Source organism: Erythrolamprus reginae, chromosome 2 (genome assembly GCF_031021105.1).
Source record: "Erythrolamprus reginae isolate rEryReg1 chromosome 2, rEryReg1.hap1, whole genome shotgun sequence".
NCBI classification, from domain to species: domain Eukaryota; kingdom Metazoa; phylum Chordata; class Lepidosauria; order Squamata; family Dipsadidae; genus Erythrolamprus; species Erythrolamprus reginae.
In genome coordinates, this window is record NC_091951.1 from 11067711 (window position 1) to 11086947 (window position 19237).

The following is a 19237-nucleotide window of genomic DNA, read 5'->3' on the forward strand; positions in this document are numbered from 1 at the left end:
AGCCGCAACTGGTGCACCAGGCGAACCTGGGCAAATGCTCTCCTCGCCACAGCCGAAAGATGATGTTCCATTGTTAGCTGTGGATCGAGGAGGACACCCAAGTTTCGAACCCTCTCTGAGGGGGATCAATAATTCCCCCCCCCCAGGGTAATGGACGGACAGATGGAATTGTCCTTGGGAGGCAGAACCCACAGCCACTTCTCTTCTATACCTTTTTCTGCTATTCTCTCATAGTTATATTTCACTCCTTTATTTTCTCCTCTATTCCCACTTTAATACGTTCTGCCTGATTATATCCTCTATAACCCTCATTGTGTATTATTGTGTATTGGACGAAACAAACAAATAAATAATAAATAAATAAAACACAGGACAAGAAACAACTGATACTATTCAAGAAGAGAAGCAACCTGGAATTGAGAAACTTCCTAACAGTGAGGACAATTAACCAGTGGAAGAGAAGTTGCCTTCGCATGTTGTGAGCAGCGTTCCCCGTAAACTGCGTGCGTGTGCACACGCGCACCCCAAAATACCTCCCGCGCACCCTTTTCCATGGGCGCACGCTTCCCATCCCCCTGCCAGCCCACGAGGGGGGGGGCGGGGAGGTGCCAGCAGTGGGAGGAATGTGAGCCGCGGCCACCCCTGCGTCCTCACGGTGCCTCCAGCCCCCTCACGTCCCTGGCTTCTCGGCCCTGCCCCCCCACCCGACCGATCCGCCCCCTCTCCTCTTCCGCCGCCTCCTGCCTTGGGGCGAGACTTCTCCCGCGGTGGTGGCGGCTGCGGCTGCGGCTATTCCTCGGAGGGAAAGCGCTCCCAGCCAGGGGGCTGCGAGAGAGGGCTTTCTCCATGCGCTTTGGGAATGCCCGCCCCGCCCCTCTCGCAGTCCCCTCACTGGGAGCGCTTTTGTCCCGGACTTTCAGCAAGGGGGCTGCAGTAGAGGCAGGGCAGGCATTCCCGGAGCACTCGAAGAAAGTGCTCTCGCAGCCCCCTCGCTGACAGAGAGAGAGGGAGAGAGAAAGTCAGTGAGAAAGAGAGAGAGAGAGAAAGGGGGGCAGAGATAGCAAGAGAGAGAAGAGAAAGAAAGAGAGATAGAAAGAAAGAGAAAGAAAGAAATAGAGAGAAAGAAAACGAGAGAGAGAAAACGAGAGAGAGAGAAAGAGGGGGAGAGAGATAGAAAGAGAGGGACAGAGAAAGTGAGAAAAAGAGAGAGAGAGAGAGAAAGAGGGGGAGAGAGAAAGAGAGAGAAATGACTCTTGATTTAAAGTATATGGTAAAAAGCACCCAAATAATAACAGAGAAAAAAAAACCCCAGCCGTTTGTGTGTGTGTGTGTGTGTGTGTGTGTGTGTAAATTCTTGAACCATTTCCAATAGCTTACCTGTTATTGGAAATGGTTCAAGAGTTCACACACACACACACACACAAGGGGGAGGAGACAGGGATGGAAAAAGAGGAGAAGATAGTAATAATAGTAATAGATTTTGGTTTTGTTTTATTATTAATTTATTTTAATAAAAAAAGAAGGGAATTTTTTTCTTATTTATTTATTTATTTATTTATTTATACTTCTATGCTGCCCAGTCCCAAAGGGACTGCCGCTCAGACACTATACAGTGGAACCCCGACATAAGAGCTGCTCTACTTAAGAGCAACTCGAGATAAGAGCTGGGAGGGGAGAGATATTTTTGTTCTACTTACAAGCCCAAATTCGAGATACAAGCGCCAAGGAGCTGTCTCCTGAAGCCAAACGCTAACTTCCGCGTTCGGCTTCAGGAGACAGCTGCGAAGCGGCGCGCGTGTTTTAAAAGGTTGCAGCCGGCCTGGGGGGCTCGGGGGGTGCTTGCAGCTTTCTTTCTTGCTCTTTTTCTTTCTCTCTTTTACCTTCTCTTCCTCTATTTCTTCTTTTCTTTCTCCTTCCCACCTTCTTCCCTCCCTCCCTCCCTTCACTCATTCCTCTCTTACTCTCCCCTTTCATAAGTTTCCTTGCTTCCTTCCTCTGTTCCTGTCCCTTCCCTCTTTCTTTCTTTCTTTCTTTCTTTCTTTCTTTCTTTCTTTCTTTCTTGCTCTTTTTCTTTCTCTCTTTTACCTTCCCTTCCTCTATTTCTTCTTTTCTTTCTCCTTCCCACCTTCTTCCCTCCCTCCCTCCCTTCACTCATTCCTCTCTTACTCTCCCCTTTCATAAGTTTCCTTGCTTCCTTCCTCTGTTCCTGTCCCTTCCCTCTTTCTTTCCTTCCTTCCTTCCCACCCTCCGTCCATTCATTCACCCATTCCTCTCTTGATCGCTTAAAGCCGGTCCCTAGTGCAAAAAGGGTTGGGGACCTCTGTCCTACAGGATTGGGTGGCAGAGAAGTTGAACATATGTAAATTTAAAAGTTTAAGAAAGTTTACAAGTTAAGTGAAAGAAACTTCATTATTCATTTATATGTACATGTACATTTCTTCATTAAAAACATGTCTTTCTGCATAATTTAGACTAACTTTGTGAGTTTTTTGAGGGCTGAAACCAATTAAAATTATTTACATTAATTCCTATGGGGAAAAGTCGTTCGAGATAAGAGCTGCTCGACTTAAGAGCCCAGGTCCGGAACGAATTAAACTCGTATCTCGAGGTACCACTGTACTTTTCTGCCCACACCGAAAAAAAATTAGAGGGAACATTGGTTGTGGGTGCTTTATCACTGGAGATTTTTAAGAAGAGGCTGAACAGCCACTTGTCTGAAATTTCTTGCTTTCTTTCGTTCTTTCGTTCATTCGTTCGTTCGTTCATCCAAAACATGATGAAGGTTAAAGAGGATAAACTTATAGTAAGTTATATCAATGAAAGAATAGAAGAAAAGATATAGGAATACAATAAATCAATGAAAGAACAGAAGAAAATATGTAGGAATAGAAGAAGGATATATAAAGAGATATTTTATTTTATTTTTATTTTTTAATTTTATTTTATTTTATTAATAGAGTTGAAAGGGACCGTTAGGTCATCGAGTCCAACCCCCTGCCTGAGCAGGAAACCCTACAGCACCCCAGCCAAATGGAAGTCCAATCTCCTCTTGAAGGTGTCCAGAGTTGGGGAGTTCACCACCTCCCCTGGCAGGCAGTTCCATTGGTTGATCTCTCTGACCGTCATGAAGTTCTTCCTTATTTCCAGGTTGAATCTCTCCTTGGTCAGCTTCCAACCATTGTTCCTCGTCCAGCCCTCTGGTGCCCTGGGGAATAAAGAGACCCCCTCCTCACCATGGCAACCCCTCAAGTATCTGTAAAGTATCATGTCCCCTCTAGACCTTCTTTGTTCTAGGCTGTCCATGCCCAGTTCTCTCAATCTCTCTTCGTAAGTCTTGGTTTCGAGTCCCCTAATCATTTTGGTTGCTCTTTTTTGCACCTTCTCCAGAGTTTCGATGTCTTTTTTGTAGTGAGGTGACCAAAATTGGATGCAGTACTCCAGGTGGGGTCTGACCAGGGCATAGTAGAGGAGAGATAATAGGACAGGGGATGGAAGGCATGCTGGTGCACTTATGCACGCCCCTTACTGACCTCTTAGGAATCTGGAGAGATAAACCGTGGAAAGACTAAGGGTAAAATGTTGGGGGTTAGGGGATGACACTATGGAGTCAGGTAATGAGTTCCACACTTTGACAACTCGATTACTAAAGTCATATTTTTTTATAGTCAGGTTTGGAGCGGTTAATATTAAGTTTGAATCTGTTGTTTGAAATGTTATAGGATTTCCTTCTTAAGCAGAGGGCTGGGCTAGAAGACCTCCAAGATATCTTCCAGCTCTATCCTGATTCTGATTCTAATAGCAGCTGCCAAAAAAGCCAACACAGTTCTGGGCTGCATTAACAGAGGGATAGAATCAAGATCACGTGAAGTAAGGTTCTACATTTAGGCAAGAAAAACAAAACACAAAGGTACAGTATATGTGGTACATTGCTCAACAGTACTAACTTTGAGAGGGATCTTGGGATTTCTAATGGACAACCATTTAAATATGAGCCAGCAGTGTGCAGCAGCTGCCAAAAAAGCAAACACAGTTCTAAGCTGCATTAACAGAGGGATGGAATCAAGATCACATGAAGCGTTAATGCCACTTTATAAAGACCACACTTGGAATACTGCATTCAGTTTTGGTCACCACGATGCAAAAAGGATGTAGAGATTCTAGAAAAAGTGCAGAGAAGAGCGACAAAGATGATTGGGGACTGGAGGCTAAAACATATGAAGAATGGTTGCAGGAACTGGGCATGGCTAGTTTAATGAAAAGAAGAACCAGGGGAGACATGATAGCAGTGTTCCAATATCTCAGGGGTTGCCACAAAGAGTTGTAAACCTAATCCTACGTAGCTTCTGCTCTGGCAATCTCACACTACTTACCAGAGCTTACAAAACTTTTGCCAGACCCATCCTCCAATACAGCTCATCTGTTTGGAACCCATATCGCATCTCAGACATTAACACCCTTGAAAATGTCCAAAGATACTTCACCAGAAGAGCCCTTCACTCCTCCACTCGAAATAGAATACCCTATGAGACTAGACTTTCAATCCTGGGTCTAGAAAGTTTAGAACTAAGACGCCTTAAACAAGATCTAAGTATTGCCCACAAGATCATATGCTGCAATGTCCTGCCTGTCGGAGACTACTTCAGCTTCAACCACAACAACACAAGAACACACAACAGATTTAAACTTAATATTAACCGCTCCAAACCTGACTGTAAAAAATATGACTTCAGTAACCGAGTTGTCGAAGCGTGGAACTCATTACCGGACTCCATAGTGTCATCCCCAAACCCCCAGCACTTTACCCTTAGATTATCTACGGTTGACCTCTCCAGATTCCTAAGAGGTCAGTAAGGGGCGAGTACAAGTGCACTAGAGTGCCTTCCGTCCCCTGTCCTATTGCTCTCCTATATCTCCTATACCTTTCTTCTATTCCTATATCTCTTCTTCTATTCTTTCATTTATATGTTCTATTACTTTATCTTCTTTTCTATTATTTCTTAGATATATTTTACTATGAGTATCTCCTCTATAACCTTCATCATGTATTTTACTATGTGTATATATATATATATATACCCACTAAAACCCTCATTGTGTATTGGACAAAATAAATAAATAAATAAAATAAAATAAAAAAGAAGAAGGAGTCAACCTATTCTCCAAAGTACCTGAGGGTAGAACAAGAAGCAATATGTGGAAACTAAACAAGGAGAGAAGTAACTTAGAACTGGGGCGAAATTTCCTGACAGTTAGAACAATTAATCAGTTGTGAAAGCCAGGGCGAGAATCACCCCTGCCGCACCCTTACAATGTTTAGTTTATGTCTAGTTTAATGAAAAGTAGGACCAGGAGAGACATGATAGCAGGGTTTCAATATCTCAGGGGTTGCCACAAAGAAGAGGGAGTCAAGCTATTCTCCAAAGCACCTGAGGATAGAACAAGAAACAATGGGTGGAAACTAATCAAGGAGAGAAGCAACTTGAAACTAAGGTGAAATTTCCTGACAGTTTAATCCATGGAACCGCTTGCCTCCAGAACTTGTGAATGGCCCCAACACTGGAAGTTTTTAAGATGTTGGATAACCATCTGTCTGAAGTAGTGAAGGTTTTCCTGCCTAAGCAGGGGAGTGGACTAGAAGACAACCAAGATCCCTTCCAACTCGGTTGTTGCTGTTGTTGGTATAAGTATTATTAAATACAGAACAGGGAAAGACAGCAAGAGGGGATAAAGATAACAGAAAAGACAAGGACTGATGATGACGGAGTTGAAGAACCAAAAGGAATCAGAAGTTCGAGGGCAAGGTCCTTTCCAACTCTGTTGTTGTTGTTGTTATTGTTTTTATTTATTTGTTTGTTTGTTTGTTTGTTTGTTTGTTTATTGGATTTGTTTGCCGCCCCTCTCTGTAGACTCGGGGCGGCTAACAACAGTAACAAAAAACAGCATGTAAATCCAATACTAAAACAACTAAAAACCCTTATTGTAAAACCAAACATACATACATACAAACATACCATGCATAAATTGTAAGGGCCTGGGGGGAAAGAATATCTCAATTTCCCCCATGCCTGATGGCAGAGGTGGGTTTTAAGGGGCTTACGAAAGGCAAGGAGGGTGGGGGCAATTCTAATCTCCGGGGGGAGTTGGTTCCAGAGGGCCGGGGCCACCACAGAGAAGGCTTTTCCCCTGGGCTCCGCCAAATGACATTGTTTTGTTGACGGGACCCGGAGGAGGCCCACCCTGTGGGACCTAACCGGTCGCTGGGATTTGTGCGGCAGAAGGCAGTCTTGTAGATACCCTGGTCCGGTGCCATGAAGGGCTTTATAGGTGATGACCAACACTTTGAATTGTGACCGTAAACTGATCGGCATCCAATGCAGACTGCGGAGTGTTGGTGTTACATGGGCATTTTTGGGAAATAATAATAATAATTATTATTATTATTATTATTATCATTATTATTCTTTTGGGACAACCATGACCTGGATAATTAAGAACCTTCATAGACAAGTCTAGTTATTATATATTTCTTCTACCAACAAATAATCTTATTTTCTGTTGAAAAACCAACTTTTGATGGAAGATTATGAAACTAACCAAGTTGCCACAATGAAGCAAGGTGGATAATGTAGCAGAAAAAAATTGCGAAGAATTGTCTTTTTGGTGGGGTTGTTGTTGTTGTTGTTGTTGTTGTTGTTGTTGTTGTTATTATTATTATTATTATTATTATTATTATTATTATTATTATTATCATTATCTGAAAAACAAGTCAATGGGATTACACAATAAGAACCCGTACGGGACTGTGATGTTTACAAGAAAGGATAGTTTTCCTTTTGCTTGTCAAGGAGGCTCGTGGATTTTGCACGATAAATATTACAGGAAGAAAAAGAGGGCGCGACCAAGGGACGTTTCCAAAATCAGCCCAAGCGCTGTAAGGGGAGCGTTGTACCTCGCGTTGCATGGGACCCCAACCCTTCGTAGTTTAGCAGCCACTCACCAAAAGCGTTTCCCAGCAGGATAATAACTGCTCCCATCAGCCAGAGGCGCCACTGAAGCTGCTCCATCGCGTTCCTCTGCACGAAGCCGCTTTCTTTGCGCCCGCTTCGCTCCAAACTTCCTAACTGGGAAGCCGAGCAAATTCGCGGAAGCCAACTCCGCTGCGAAAGTGACGCAGACTGGACGAGGAAGGAATGCTCTGGCAAGTTTGGCCAGCGCTTCTCCGAGTCATCGGTTGATGGGCGTGTTTGTCCTGGATGAGAGAAAGTCCGTCCCCCTCTTTCAATCGGTTACTTATCACTGAGAAAGTGGCGTTGACATCCACTTTTCCCAGGCGCATCATATCAGTGTACAGTATATCTCTTTAAAAGGAAATGCGACAAAGGACACTACGATTTTTCTTCCAACTTTATGGACAGAGGATTCCCCGTCTGGGAGAGTTGAAAGATCCCGGTCCGAATCTCTGCCACAAAGCTTTGGAATTTAGATTTCTCTGACACACACACTCAAGATTCAAACGGCTCCCATCTTGTTGGTGTCTGAAGGGCTTTAAAGACCCGGCTCTTCATCCACACTCCGAAGAGATGAATGTTACCCATTTCTTCCTTTCTTTTCCCCTCTAGATATTGTTATTTATTTATTCATTCATTCATTCATTCATTCATTCATTCATTCATTCATTCATTCATTCATTCAGTTAGTTAGTCCAATACATTTGCTGCACGAATCCCAGCGATCAGTTAGGTCCCACAGAGTGGGTCTTCTCCGGGTCCCGTCAACTAAACAATGCCGCTTGGCGGGACCCAGGGGAAGAGCCTTCTCTGTGGCAGACCCGGCCCTCTGGAACCAACTCCCCCCAGAAATTAGAATTGCCCCCACCCTCCTTGCCTTTCGTAAGCTACTTAAAACGCACCTCTGCCGCCAGGCATGGGGGAATTGAGATACTCTTTCCCCCAAGGCCTTTACAATTTTATGCATGGTATGTCTGTATGTATGTTTGGTTTTTATATTAGTGGGTTTTTAATCGTTTTTAGTATTGGATTATTATTGTACGCTGTCTTATTATTGCTGTTAGCCGCCCCGAGTCTCCGGAGAGGGGCGGCATACAAATCCAATAAATAAATAAATAAATAAATAATACACAATGAAGGTAATAGAGGACACCTTCGAGGAAACAGAATTAGCGAAAGAATAGAAGAAAGAATATAGGATAAAATAAATCAATGAGAGAATAGAAGAAAGATATAGGGATAGAAGAGAAGATATATGGGATATAGGAGACACAATAGGACAGAGGTTGAAAGGCACTCTAGTGCACTTATGCACGCCCCTTACGGACCTCTTAGGAATCTGGAGAGGTCAACTGTGGACAGTCTAAGGGTAAAACATTGGGGGTTTGGGGATGATACTACGGAGTCCGGTAATGAGTTCCACGTTTCAACAACTCTATTACTAAAGTCGTATTTTTTACAGTCAAGTTTGGAGCGGTTAATATTGAGCTTGAACCTGTTATGTGCTCTTGTGTTGTTGTGATTGAAGCTGAAATAGTCGTTGACAGGCAGGACATTGCAGCATATAATCTTGTGGGCAATACTTAGATCATGTTTAAGGTGTTTTAGTTCTAAGCTTTCTAGGCCCAGGATTGAAAGTCTAGCTTCGTACGGTGTTCTGTTACAGGAGGAGGAATACAGGGTTCTTCTGGTGAAGTATCTCTGGACATTTTCGGGGGTGTTAATGTTTGAGATGCAGTATGGGTTGCAAACAGATGAGCTGTATTCTAGGATGGGTCTGGCAAAAGTTTTGTATGCTCTGGTAAGCAGTGTGAGATTGCCAGAGCAGAAGCTACGTAGGATTAGATTAACAACTCTTTTTTTTTTAAATATACTTTATTTATAAATATAATGAAAAGGGAAAAGGAAGTAAGGGAAGGAAAGGCGAGAAAGGAAATCTGGGGTAGGGCGGAAGAGAAAAAAGGGAGAGGGTACAAAGTCAAACAATTAAATTGAAAAGTATAGTTATACATTGTGGTACATATAGATTATAATACATATATTTCTTAGAAGGAGTACTATATTTCTTAATCATTGTGTGTATACATTAAGTCATAGATTAACAACTCTTGAAGCCTTCTTGGCGATGTTGTTGCAGTGGGCTTTGGCACTTAGATCTTTAGTTATTAATACTCCAAGGTCCTTAACCGAATGGGGGTTATCTGTGATAATTTGATTATTCAGTTTGTATTTATAGTTCTGATTCTTTTTGCCGATGTGTAGGACAGAGCATTTGCTGCTTGAGATTTGGAGTTGCCATGTTTTAGACCAATCAGAAACAGAGTCTACACCTTTTTGGAGAGTAGTTGTGTTATCGGTGGTGTTGAAGAGTTTTACATCATCTGCGAAGAGAACATAGTTGCTTGTAATGAGATCGCAAAGGTCATTGATGTAGAGAATGAAGAGAGTTGATCCCAGTACGCTACCTTGAGGGACACCGTTTGCATTGGCTGCCGATCAGTTTCCGGTCACAATTCAAAGTGTTGGTCATGACCTTTAAAGCCCTACATGGCAATGGACCAGATTACCTCCGGAACCGCCTGCTACCGCACGAATCCCAGCGACCAATAAGGTCCCACAGAGTTGGCCTTCTCCGGGTCACGTCAACTAAACAATGTCGTTTGGCGGGCCCCAGGGGAAGAGCCTTCTCTGTGGCGGCCCCGGCCCTCTGGAACCAACTCCCCCCGGAGATTAGAACTGCCCCCACCCTCCCTGTCTTTCGTAAACTACTCAAGACTCATTTATACCACCAGGCATGGGGGAGTTGAGATAGCTCTTCCCCCTAGGCCATTACAAGTTATGCATGGTATGTTTGTGTGTATGCTTGGTTTTATAATAGGGGTTTTTAGTTGTTTTTTTATTATTGGATTGTACATGTTGTGTTTATTATTGTTGTTAGCCGCCCCGAGTCTGCAGAGAGGGGCGGCATACAAATCCAATAAATAATAATAATAATTATTATTATTATTATTATTATTATTATTATTATTATTATTAACAGGGACACAGGTAGATAGAAGATATTGCTCTTCTTTTGCCTTGTACTGGTTTTCTTTTCATCGTTCAACAAAGATGACTGGGGGACTGGAGGCTTAAACATACACAAAGAACAGTGGCTGGAATTGTCTATGTCTAGTTTAATGAAAAGAAGGACTGGGGTGACATGAGAGCAGTCTTCCAATATTTGGGGTTGCCAATAGAAGAGGGAGTCAAGCTATTTTCCAAAGAGGGCAGGACCAGAAGCAATGGATGTGTCCTTAAGATTTTTATTAATATGGATTGTTTCTTCATTGCTTATTCTCTGTGGCGGCCCCTGCCCTCTGGAACCAGCTCCCCCCGGAGATTAGAATTGCCCCCACCCTCCTTGTCTTCCGTAAACTTCTTAAAACCCACCTCTGCCACCAGGCATGGGGGAACTGAGACATCTCCCCCGGGCCTATACAGTTTATGCATGGTATGCTTGTGTGCATGTTTTCTTTTAAGAAGGGGTTTTTAATGACTTTTAATTATTAGATTTGTTATATATTGTGTTATTGTTGTTGTGAGATGCCCCAAGTCTACGGAGAGGGAGGCATAAGCCCGTGAAAGTGGTCCCAGTGGTACTTGGCACGCTGAGCGCAGTACCAAAGGATCTCAGCGGACATTTGAAAACCATCGGAATTGACAAAATCTCCATCTGTCAATTGCAAAAGGCCGCTTTACTGGGATCGGCAAACATAATTCGCCGCTACATCACGCAGTCCTAGGTGCTTGGGAAGCGCCCGACTGGTGATGAAATACGAAATCCAGCATAGTGATCTCGTTTGCTGTGTTGTACTGACATAACAACAACAACAACAACAACAACAACAACAACAATAATAATAATAATAATAATAATAATAATAATAATAATAATAATAAATAACAACAGTGTGGCTCTCTTTCTATCCATGCTAGCTTTCTGGCTGAACAGTGGCACATTACTGGTGGCAATAAAATTTTTCCCTCTGCTCAGGACCATTGAAAGGCCCACAGGGTCTTGCAGTGCAGCAGCCTAAGTGAGGTTTACTCATTCAATCACGGTGCCTATCCCCCCCTGAAGCACAAGAATCAAGGCCTCAGATGTTTCCACATTACAAGGAAATTGCCCTCCCCACAAGGGCTAAATCTCTGAAAGGTTTCCTGGAAAAACCACAGCTTTCACAAGCTGAAACAGGCAAAGGTTTTACAACTTAACCATGATGGTGGTTCTTGGCACAAGCAGAAAAATAAATACATATTTTTTTCTGCTATATTATCCACCTTGCTTCATTGTGGCAACTTGGTTAGTTTCATAATCTTCCATCAAAAGTTGGTTTTTCAACAGAAAATAAGATTATTTGTTGGTAGAAAAAATATATAATAACTAGACTTGTCTATGAAGGTTCTCAATTATCCAGGTCATGGTTGTCCCAAAGGAATAATAATAATAATAATAATAATAATAATAATAATAATAATAATAAAAATAATAATAATAATAATAATAATAATAATAATAATAATAATAATAACAATAATAATAATAATAATAATAATAAAAAATCGAGCTGCAACGACTCTGGCATAAGCCAGTGAAAGTGGTCCCAGTGGTACTTGGCACGCTGGGCGCAGTGCCAAAGGATCTCAACGGACATTTGAAAACCATCGGAATTGACAAAATCTCCATCTGTCAATTGCAAAAGGCCACTTCACTGGGATCGGCAAACATAATTCGCCGCTACATCACGCAGTCCTAGGTGCTTGGGAAGCGCCCGACTGGTGATGAAATACGAAATCCAGCATAGTGATCTCGTTTGCTGTGTTGTACTGACATAACAACAACAACAACAACAACAACAACAATAATAATAATAATAATAATAAATAACAACAGTGTGGCTCTCTTTCTATCCATGCTAGCTTTCTGGCTGAATAGTGGCACATTACTGGTGGCAATAAAATTCTTCCCTCTGCTCAGGACCATTGAAAGGCCCACAGGGTCTTGCAGTGCAGCAGCCTAAGTGAGGTTTACTCATTCAATCACGGTGCCTATCCCCCCCTGAAGCACAAGAATCAAGGCCTCAGATGTTTCCACATTACAAGGAAATTGCCCTCCCCACAAGGGCTAAATCTCTGAAAGGTTTCCTGGAAAAACCACAGCTTTCACAAGCTGAAGCAGGCAAAGGTTTTACAACTTAACCATGATGGTGGTTCTTGGCACAAGCAGAAAAATAAATACATATTTTTTTCTGCTATATTATCCACCTTGCTTCATTGTGGCAACTTGGTTAGTTTCATAATCTTCCATCAAAAGTTGGTTTTTCAACAGAAAATAAGATTATTTGTTGGTAGAAAAAATATATAATAACTAGACTTGTCTATGAAGGTTCTCAATTATCCAGGTCATGGTTGTCCCAAAGGAATAATAATAATAATAATAATAATAATAATAATAATAATAATAATAATAATAATAATAATAATAAAAAATCGAGCTGCAACGACTCTGGCATAAGCCAGTGAAAGTGGTCCCAGTGGTACTTGGCACGCTGGGCGCAGTGCCAAAGGATCTCAACGGACATTTGAAAACCATCGGAATTGACAAAATCTCCATCTGTCAATTGCAAAAGGCCACTTCACTGGGATCGGCAAACATAATTCGCCGCTACATCACGCAGTCCTAGGTGCTTGGGAAGCGCCCGACTGGTGATGAAATACGAAATCCAGCATAGTGATCTCGTTTGCTGTGTTGTATTGACATAATAATAATAATAATAATAATAATAATAATAATAATAATAATAACAACAACAACAACAACAAACAACAACAACTCACAAAAGGCAACATTTTTCCCAAAAGGCAACTAGACTTTCTTAGTTTTTTTTCCTCGAAAACATTTTGCATCTCATCCAAAAAGCTTCTTCAATCCAGTTGCTTTTTGGAAAAGCAACTTTGGAATAAATTGACTTAAATTATCAAATGCAGTTTGCGAATGAGTTGAAAATTGCATGAAAGCTTGAATTATTTGAAATTAAATTGAAGTTGAAAATTCTGAAAGGAACTAATGAAGGAATTTGAAGAATTTAAAATATATCCCCAAAGGGTTTAGAAAATAGTCTAATGCTGAGCAAGAAGTGAAACAAGGATGTGGGACATCTTCCTTCATTCTTTAACGTATCTGTAAGTAGATGCATGAGGAATGCTTGCAATGGCATGAGAGAAGTGTTGGATGGAGACTCAAATGCATGTGTACTTCCACATGCAGACAAGACTATGTTGTTGGCAGAGAATCCAAATGATTTTCAGCAAATATTATTTTCAGCAAATATTATATAGATTGTATGATAGAACTAGGAGTATGAATCTGAAAATTAATGTATCCAAGGTCATAGTGCTTGTGTTTGGCAAGGGAAGTCGGGGTGATAAATCATATCTATATATACATGATGAAAGCAGAGGTAAAATTTAAAAACTAAAGGCAGTATAAGAAACAATATATGGACTTATTATGCGGAAATATAGTTTGCAAGAGTAGAAAAGTAGACATCCCAAAGGTGCTTTTTAAAAAGGCAAATGGACAGAGGGGAGCTTCAATTCCCTTCACTGATGTATCTCCACCCCATCTTGCATTGGCTGCCGATCAGTTTCTGGTCACAATTCAAAATGTTGGTCATGACCTTTAAAGCCCTACATGGCAATGGACCAGATTACCTCCGGAACCGCTTGCTACCGCACGAATCCCAGCGACCGATAAGGTCCCACAGAGTTGGCCTTCTCCAGGTCCCGTCAACTAAACAATGTTGTTTGGGGGGCCCCAGGGCAAGAGCCTTCTCTGTGGCGGCCCCGGCCCTCTGGAACCAACTCCCCCCGGAGATTAGAACTGCCCCCACCCTCCCTGTCTTTCGTAAACTACTCAAGACTCATTTATACTGCCAGGAATGGGGGAGTTGAGATAGCTCTTCCCCCTAGGCCATTACAAGTTATGCATGGTATGTTTGTGTGTACTGTATACAGTAGAACCCCGACTTACGAGATTAATTGGTGCCGGAAGGAGGCTCGCAAGTCGGAAAGCTCGTATGACGAAACATTGTTTCCCATAGGAAACAATGTAAAGTCAATTAATCTGTGCAACAACAACAAAAAAAACGCTGCCGCCCGGCTGTCACCTTTTAAAACAGTCCGGGGGCTGTTTTAAAAGGTGACAGCCGGGCGGGGGGGGGCTTCCCAGCAGCCAGCTTCCAAGCAAAGGGGGGAAAGGAGCGGGCGGGGGAAAGGGGGCAAACCCCACCGGAGGAGCCCGGACTCGCTCGCCACAAGCTCGGCGGCTGGAAAGGTGGAAGGCAGAGGGCGCGAGGAGGAGGAGGGGGGCGAAAGCCGACGCAAGGAGAAAGCGGAGGGGTGGGGGTGGCGGGGAGGCATAAGAAGAGAGGACCCCCCCTCCCTGCACTCACATTCTCTGACTAGCGCGTGTGTCGGTGTGATTGCGACTCCCCTCCCGTGGCTGCTGTTGAGGCGGCAGCGGCGTCCGCCTCCGGCGCGCAGCTCTCTCTCCATTCTTCTCTTTCCCCCTCTCGGGCTCCGAATGCGGCGGCGGGAAGAGGAAACGAGGCAGTCCCGGATCGCTTGCTTCTTTCCCAAGCAGCCGGCTTGCTGGCCGGGGAAGCAAGCGATCCGGGACTGCCTCGTTTCCTCTTCCCGCCGCCGCATTCGAGCCCGAGAGGGGGAAGAGAAGAATGGAGAGAGAGCCGCGACACACCGACACACACACGGCTCTCTCTCCATTCTTCTCTTTCCCCCTCTCGGGCTCGAATGCGGCGGCGGGAAGAGGAAACGAGGCAGTCCTGGATCGCTTGCTTCCCCGGCCAGCAAGCCGGCTGCTTGGGAAAGAAGCAAGCGATCCGGGACAGCCTCGTTTCCTCTTCCTGCCGCCGCATTCAGAGCCCGAGAGGGGGAAAGAGAAGAATGGAGAGAGAGCCGCGCGTGTGTCGGTGTGTCGCGGCTCTCTCTCCATTCTTCTCTTCCCCCTCTCGGGCTCGAATGCGGCGGCGGGAAGAGGAAACGAGGCAGTCCCGGATCGCTTGCTTCCCCAGCCAGCAAGCCGGCTGCTTGGGAAAGAAGCAAGCGATCCGGGACAGCCTCATTTCCTCTTCCCGCCGCCGCATTCAGAGCCCGAGAGGGGGAAAGAGAAGAATGGAGAGAGAGCCGCGCGTGTGTCGGTGTGTCGCGGCTCTCTCTCCATTCTTCTCTTCCCCCTCTCGGGCTCGAATGCGGCGGCGGGAAGAGGAAACGAGGCAGTCCCGGATCGCTTGCTTCCCCGGCCAGCAAGCCGGCTGCTTGGGAAAGAAGCAAGCGATCCGGGACTACCTCGTTTCCTCTTCCCGCCGCCGCATTCAGAGCCCGAGAGGGGGGAAGAGAAGAATGGAGAGAGAGCCGCGGGTGTGTCGCGGCTCTCTCTCCATTCTTCTCTTCCCCCTCTCGGGCTCAAATGCGGCGGCGGGAAAAGGAAACGAGGCAGTCCCGGATCGCTTGCTTCCCCGGCCAGCAAGCCGGCTGCTTGGGAAAGAAGCAAGCGATCCGGGACAGCCTCGTTTCCTCTTCCCGCCGCCGCATTCCGAGCCCGAGAGGGGGAAAGAGAAGAATGGAGAGAGAGCCGCACGTTTGTCGGTGTGTCGCGGCTCTCTCTCCATTCTTCTCTTCCCCCTCTCGGGCTCGAATGCGGCGGCGGGAAGAGGAAACGAGGCAGTCCCGGATCGCTTGCTTCCCCAGCCAGCAAGCCGGCTGCTTGGGAAAGAAGCAAGCGATCCGGGACAGCCTCATTTCCTCTTCCCGCCGCCGCATTCAGAGCCCGAGAGGGGGAAAGAGAAGAATGGAGAGAGAGCCGCGCGTGTGTCGGTGTGTCGCGGCTCTCTCTCCATTCTTCTCTTCCCCCTCTCGGGCTCGAATGCGGCGGCGGGAAGAGGAAACGAGGCAGTCCCGGATCGCTTGCTTCCCCGGCCAGCAAGCCGGCTGCTTGGGAAAGAAGCAAGCGATCCGGGACTACCTCGTTTCCTCTTCCCGCCGCCGCATTCAGAGCCCGAGAGGGGGAAAGAGAAGAATGGAGAGAGAGCCGCGGGTGTGTCGCGGCTCTCTCTCCATTCTTCTCTTCCCCCTCTCGGGCTCAAATGCGGCGGCGGGAAAAGGAAACGAGGCAGTCCCGGATCGCTTGCTTCCCCGGCCAGCAAGCCGGCTGCTTGGGAAAGAAGCAAGCGATCCGGGACAGCCTCGTTTCCTCTTCCCGCCGCCGCATTCCGAGCCCGAGAGGGGGAAAGAGAAGAATGGAGAGAGAGCCGCACGTTTGTCGGTGTGTCGCGGCTCTCTCTCCATTCTTCTCTTCCCCCTCTCGGGCTCGAATGCGGCGGCGGGAAGAGGAAACGAGGCAGTCCCGGATCGCTTGCTTCTTTCCCAAGCAGCCGGCTTGCTGGCCGGGGAAGCAAGCGATCCGGGACTGCCTCGTTTCCTCTTCCCGCCGCCGCATTCGAGCCCGAGAGGGGGAAGAGAAGAATGGAGAGAGAGCCGATACACACCGACACAAGCCGGCTGGCGGCGGCGGAGGAAGGTGAATGCGGCTTGAAAGCTGGGAGGGGGGCGAACATCTTTGGCCACTTAGCTCTGGAGGCTGCCTCTCTCTTCCCATATTCCGCCCCCCTCCCAGCTTCCCAGCGTCTTTGACCACTGTCCTCCGCTGCTGCCAGCATCCAGCTCTTCCTCCGCTTCTCGCTTCTCTAAAAAATGACAGCCGGGCGGAGGCTGGCGGCGGCGGAGGAAGGCAAATGCGGCTTGGAAGCTGGGAGGGGGGCAGAATATGGGAGGAGAGAGGCAGCCCCCAGAGCTAAGTGGCCAAAGACATTCGCCCCCCTCCCAGCCGCCGCCAGCCTCCGCCCGGCTGTCATTTTTTAGAGAAGCGAGAAGCGGAGGAAGAGCAGGAAGCTGGGAGGGGGGCGGAATATGGGAGGAGAGAGGCAGACTCCAGAGCTAAGTGGCCAAAGACGTTCGCCTTCCTCCGCCGCCGCCAGCCGCCGCCTGGCTGTCATTTTTTAGAGAAGCGAGAAGCGGAGGAAGAGCTGGAAGCTGGGAGGGGGGCGGAATATGGGAGGAGAGAGGCAGCCTCCAGAGCTAAGTGGCCAAAGACGTTCGCCTTCCTCCGCCGCCGCCAGCCTCCGCCCGGCTGTCATTTTTTAGAGAAGTGAGAAGCGGAGGAAGAGCTGGATGCTGGCGGCAGCGGAGGAAGGCGAATGCGGCTTGGAAACTGGGAGGGGGCGGAACGTCTTTGGCCACTTAGCTCTGGAGGCTGCCTCTCTCCTCCCATATTCCGCCCCCCTCCCAGCTTCCAAGCCGCATTCGCCTTCCTCCGCTGCCGCCAGCATCCAGCTCTTCCTCCGCTTCTCGCTTCTCTAAAAAATGACAGCTGGGCGGACCTGGCGGCGGCGGAAAAAATGCTCATACCCCGAATTTGGGCTCGTAAGTAGAATCCAAATATCTCTCCCCTCCCAGCTCTTATCTCGAGTTGCTCGCAAGTAGAGCAGCTCGTATGTCGGGGTTCCACTGTATTTGGTTTTATAATAGGGGTTTTTAGTTGTTTTTTATTATTGGATTGTACATGTTGTGTTTATTATTGTTGTTAGCCGCCCCGAGTCTGTGGAGAGGGGCGGCATACAAATCCAATAAATTATTATTATTATTATTATTATTATTATTATTATTATTATTATTATTATTATGTTATTTTTGACCTCCTGCGCTCTGCGGCCCCTGCTGCCCTGACATTTGCTGTCTTCTTACTCCCATTGCTGACCAATGCAGCCCAAGCTACAGCAGACTAAAAAAATCTGCAGTTCTGGGGCTACTTACTTTCTGCAAGGTAGTAGGCAGACTACACTGTATGGTGGCCAAAAGGGGAGAGATGGGGGAAGGAATAGCCAGATAAGGGGGAGTGGAAGGAGAAGCAGTCCCTTAGCCTACTGAAGCTCTAGGTTTTAATTTATTTTTTTATTTGTCCAATACACAAATACATAGGAAGAAAGATAGACATGTGATAATATAAAAGAAGGTGAAAGTGAACTTAGAGGAGAGGATATATGAAAGGAAGAGAATATATAAGATAGGTGAAAGAAAGGAAAGACAATTGGACAGGGGACGAAAGGCACTCCAGTGCACTTATGTATGTCCCTTACTGGCCTCTTAGGAACCTGGAGATGTCAGTCGTGGAGAGTCTAAGGGAGAAGTGTTGGGGTTAGGGGTTGACACAATTGAGTCCGGTAATGAGTTCCATGCTTCGATAACTCGATTGTTGAAATCATATTTTTTACAGTCAAGTTTGGAGCGGTTCGTGTTAAGTTTGAATCTGTTGCGTGCTCTTGTGTTGTTGCGGTTGAAGCTGAAGTAGTCATTGACCGGTAGGACATTGCAGCATATGATCTTGTGGGCAATACTCAAATCATGTTTTAGGCGCCGTAGTTCTAGGCTTTCTAGGCCCAGGATTGTTAGTCTATTTTCGTAGGATATTCTGTTTCGAGTGGAGGAGTGAAGGGCTCTTCTGGTGAAATATCTTTGGACGTTTTCAAGGGTGTTGATGTCTGAGATGTGATATGGGTTCCAGACAGATGAGCAGTAGTCTAGGATGGGTCTGGCAAAAGTTTTGTAAGCTCTTGTGAGTAGTGTGAGATTGCCTGAGCAGAAGCTGCGTAGGATCAGGTTAACAACTCTAGAAGCTTTTTTGGCGATATTGTTGCAGTAGGCTTTAGCACTTGGGTCATTCGATATTAGTATTCGTATAATATAAGGTTGAGAAGAAGGAAGTCAGAAATGGCTTCGATCAGTTGCACTTCAAAGGTAACCAGAACTGCCTGGGATCATCATTGATAAGCAGTGCTATTATATGGTGCCATTCCTTGATTTCTGCACTGACAGAAATTTACTTAACTTGAAAGATAATATAGTTGTGGTTGTTCCATCACTGGGGGGTTTTAAGAAGAACCTTGGACAGCCACTTATCTGAAATGGTATAGCATGGGTGTCAAACTCATTGTGTCACATTGATGTCAATTGACATAACATGAAGGTTTTTTCATTTTATTTCATTTTCATTTCATTTTATTGGATTTGTATGCCGCCCCTCTCCGTAGACTCGGGGCGGCTAACAACAGTGA

At 45.6% G+C, this 19237-nt stretch overlaps 1 protein-coding gene across 1 annotated transcript in view; it reads right to left on the bottom strand.

Moving 5' to 3' along the window:
• Window positions 1–7174, bottom strand: part of LOC139159694 (major histocompatibility complex class I-related gene protein-like) — a 71603-nt gene extending 64429 nt beyond the window's left edge. Inside the window, exon 1 of the mRNA XM_070737023.1 lies at window positions 6998–7174. Coding sequence (XP_070593124.1) covers window positions 6998–7064 — 67 coding nt within the window. The 5' untranslated portion in view covers window positions 7065–7174. The remainder of the gene's footprint in view (window positions 1–6997) is intronic.
• Window positions 7175–19237: the final 12063 nt, after the last annotated feature.